At 42.3% G+C, this 2771-nt stretch overlaps 1 protein-coding gene across 2 annotated transcripts in view; it reads right to left on the minus strand.

Annotated features, from left to right (window-relative positions):
• Window positions 1–2771, minus strand: part of PSTPIP2 (proline-serine-threonine phosphatase interacting protein 2) — a 90678-nt gene that overhangs the window by 26099 nt on the left and 61808 nt on the right. The window contains exon 1 of one of the 2 annotated variants that reach the window (XM_012642638.1): window positions 1525–1910. The exons of the other annotated variant lie outside the window; for it this stretch is intronic. Within the exon in view, the coding sequence (XP_012498092.1) occupies window positions 1525–1627 (103 nt within the window). The 5' untranslated portion in view covers window positions 1628–1910. Of the gene's footprint in view, window positions 1–1524; window positions 1911–2771 lie in introns of those variants that run through there. 2 annotated transcript variants of the gene reach the window in all.

Here is a 2771-nt window from a genome sequence, read left to right on the forward strand (position 1 = left end):
CTAAAAATAAAAAGAAATTATCTGGACAACTAAAAATATATAGAAAAAATTAGCCGGGCATGGTGGTACATGCCTGTAGTCCCAGATACTCGGGAGGCTGAGGCAGAAGGATTGCTTGAGCCCGGGAGTTTGAGGTTGCTGTGAGCTAGGCTGATGCCATGGCACTCTAGCCCGGGCAACAGAGTGAGACTGTGTCTCAGAAAAAAAAAAAAAAAAGAAGAAAATAAGTCCAACAGACAAGGGAACTACCTCCCACTTGGGTGTCCTCTTAAGAGGCTAAAGAAGAAGAACGAGGAAGGGATCCTGTCGCTTCCAAGGTATAGCATCTTGACCTTGGGAAAAAAAGAATAAATAAGAATTCTTAAGGAGACAACAGGATGTGGTTCAAAAAACAGGTCTCAGTCTTCCTTAGGTAATCACCTGGAAGATTATGAGATCAGTTGCAAACATTCTGAATTCAAGGTGCCTTTGAAATGTCTAAGAAGAAACATTATGTAGGTGGTCAGAATGTAAGGTCTAGTGTTTAGAGAGTTCCGGACTGAAGATATACATCTGTACATTCTCTGTGTAAAGGCAGTAGCTGATGCCAGGGACAACGATGGGTTTACCTAGACAGACTGAGAAGAGAAAAGGACTAGGATCAAGCTCTGAGGACCTGCAATATTGAAGAGCTGGGTAGAGAAGGACAAAGGGACAGAGAAGTAGCCAGAGAAGCGGGAAGAATCCAAGCGTTGTGAATCCTACTGAAGAGTCAGGTTAGAAGAGGCCTGAAATTGTCCACTGGTCTTAGTGACACAAAGCTTGCTGGTATCCTCGGAGAGAGCCGTTCCAGGTGAGTGGCAGGGCCACAAGCCAAACTGGAGTATGAGGTGAGGAAACTGAGACAATGTTTCCTGTGATGCTTGTGGTAAGTAAAGATTTCTCCCGGATAAAAATGTCTGGTGACCTGGGAGAAGTGGCAAGACACCGTCCCAAAGTCTGAAGGTGGCTCTGGGAGAAGGAAAGCAGACCCAGCATAAGATCATAAAAGGGGTTAGGTTGGTAGACAAGTGTGGCTGAGGTGGGAAGGTAAGCACCTGTATGACTGTGTCTCTGAGATAGAACTAAGCAAGGTAGACCACCCTCTAAAGCAGCTATTCTCAGTGTGGTCCCTTGACCAGACATCAGCATCACTTGGGAACTTTTAAGGCATGCAGAATCTTAGGGCCCACCCCAGACTTCCTAAATCAGAAACTCTCGGGATAGGGCCCAGAAATCTGTGTTAATGACAAGTCCTTCAGCTGAGTCTGATGCTCACTCAAGTGAGAGACGCATCGCTCTAAGTAGGGCAAAGGCACATCACGATGCGCAGATGTGAAGGGTTCTCCAACTCATGTCAACTCTGCAGAGCTATTTCTCACCTTAAGAGTTGTCCTAACTTTTTCATTTTCCAACATGAAATTGCTGTTCAAATTAAAACCCACCTTTGCTGACAGACACAGAGCTTGCCAAAGGCAGCAAATACATTCTTTAAAAATCACTTACGCTGCTTGAAGACTTCAAGGGCCCGCTTCAGAGTGCTAAAACATAAGCACATATATAATTTCAGTTCTAGAAATTGTACAATCTCATTATAATGCCCTTGCATGCTTCTCTCTGCTCACATCTTAACTTAGAGCCTACAGACTCATCTTTGCCCATGAACTCAAGAAGACAGCAAAAAGCCAAGACTTCTTAAGTCCAGTTTCCTCAATCCCAGGTATAAGCAATTCCTCACTGTTCACTTGGGCAGGACAAGATGCCAAAACTCTTCGTGTTGCATTTTCCCCAATGATAACATACGAGTTGTGATCCCTTTCTCATAAGAATATCAGTCATTCTTTAAAGTATGGCAATTAGAAATATGAATGCAAGGCCATAAAGCAGGTATTCAAACCCTAGCTCCTGACTGCCTTCTTTTTCATTCATTTAATCAATCATCTTATACATATCAACCATAAACTATGGGCCAGGCACAGTGTCAGATGTTGGTGATTCAATGGTATAAATAGACATCATCCCAGGTCTCAGAGTCTAATGGAGGAGACAGACATTAAACAAATTGTATTAGTTTTCTTTTTATTACTGCTGCATAACAAACTCAGCAGCATAAAACAACACACATTTATTATCTCACAGTTTCTGTGGGTTAGCGGTCTGGATATGGCTTAGCTGGATTCTGTGCGTAGAGTCTCACAGGCTGCAATCAAGGTGTTGGCCAGGCTTCATTCTCATTGGGAGGCTTGGCAGGGGAAGAATCTGCTTATAAGTTCACTCAAAGTCTAAAGTGAATATTTTACTTTTATCCTAGACAGTAAAACACCTAAGAATGCTTTAACTCTGATCAACCCACATTTGCCATATTCTTTGCTCACTTTCCTGTACTTCAGACTTTTTGTCCTGGATTATTTTCCTTCTTCCTGAAGTATATCCTTTAGAAGTTCTTTTACTGAAGATCTTCTCATAGTTAATTTTTATTTGATGATATCTTTATTTTTTCTTCTTCCTTTTTTTTTTTTTTTTTTTTAAAATGGCTAAATATTGTTTGGCTACACAAGAGTGCAGTGGCATCATCATGGCTCACTGCAACCTGGGCTCAAGCAATCTTCCTGCCTCGGCCTCCCAAGTAGCTGGAACTATTAATACAAATGCGTGTCACCAGGCGAGCTAAGTTTTCTAATTTTTTTTTGTAGAGACGGGGTCTTGCTATGTTGCTCAGGCTGGTCTCAAACTCCTGGCCTCAAGCAATCCTC

This window comes from Propithecus coquereli, unplaced genomic scaffold (genome assembly GCF_000956105.1).
Source record: "Propithecus coquereli isolate 6110/MARCELLA unplaced genomic scaffold, Pcoq_1.0 Scaffold181, whole genome shotgun sequence".
NCBI lineage: Eukaryota > Metazoa > Chordata > Mammalia > Primates > Indriidae > Propithecus > Propithecus coquereli.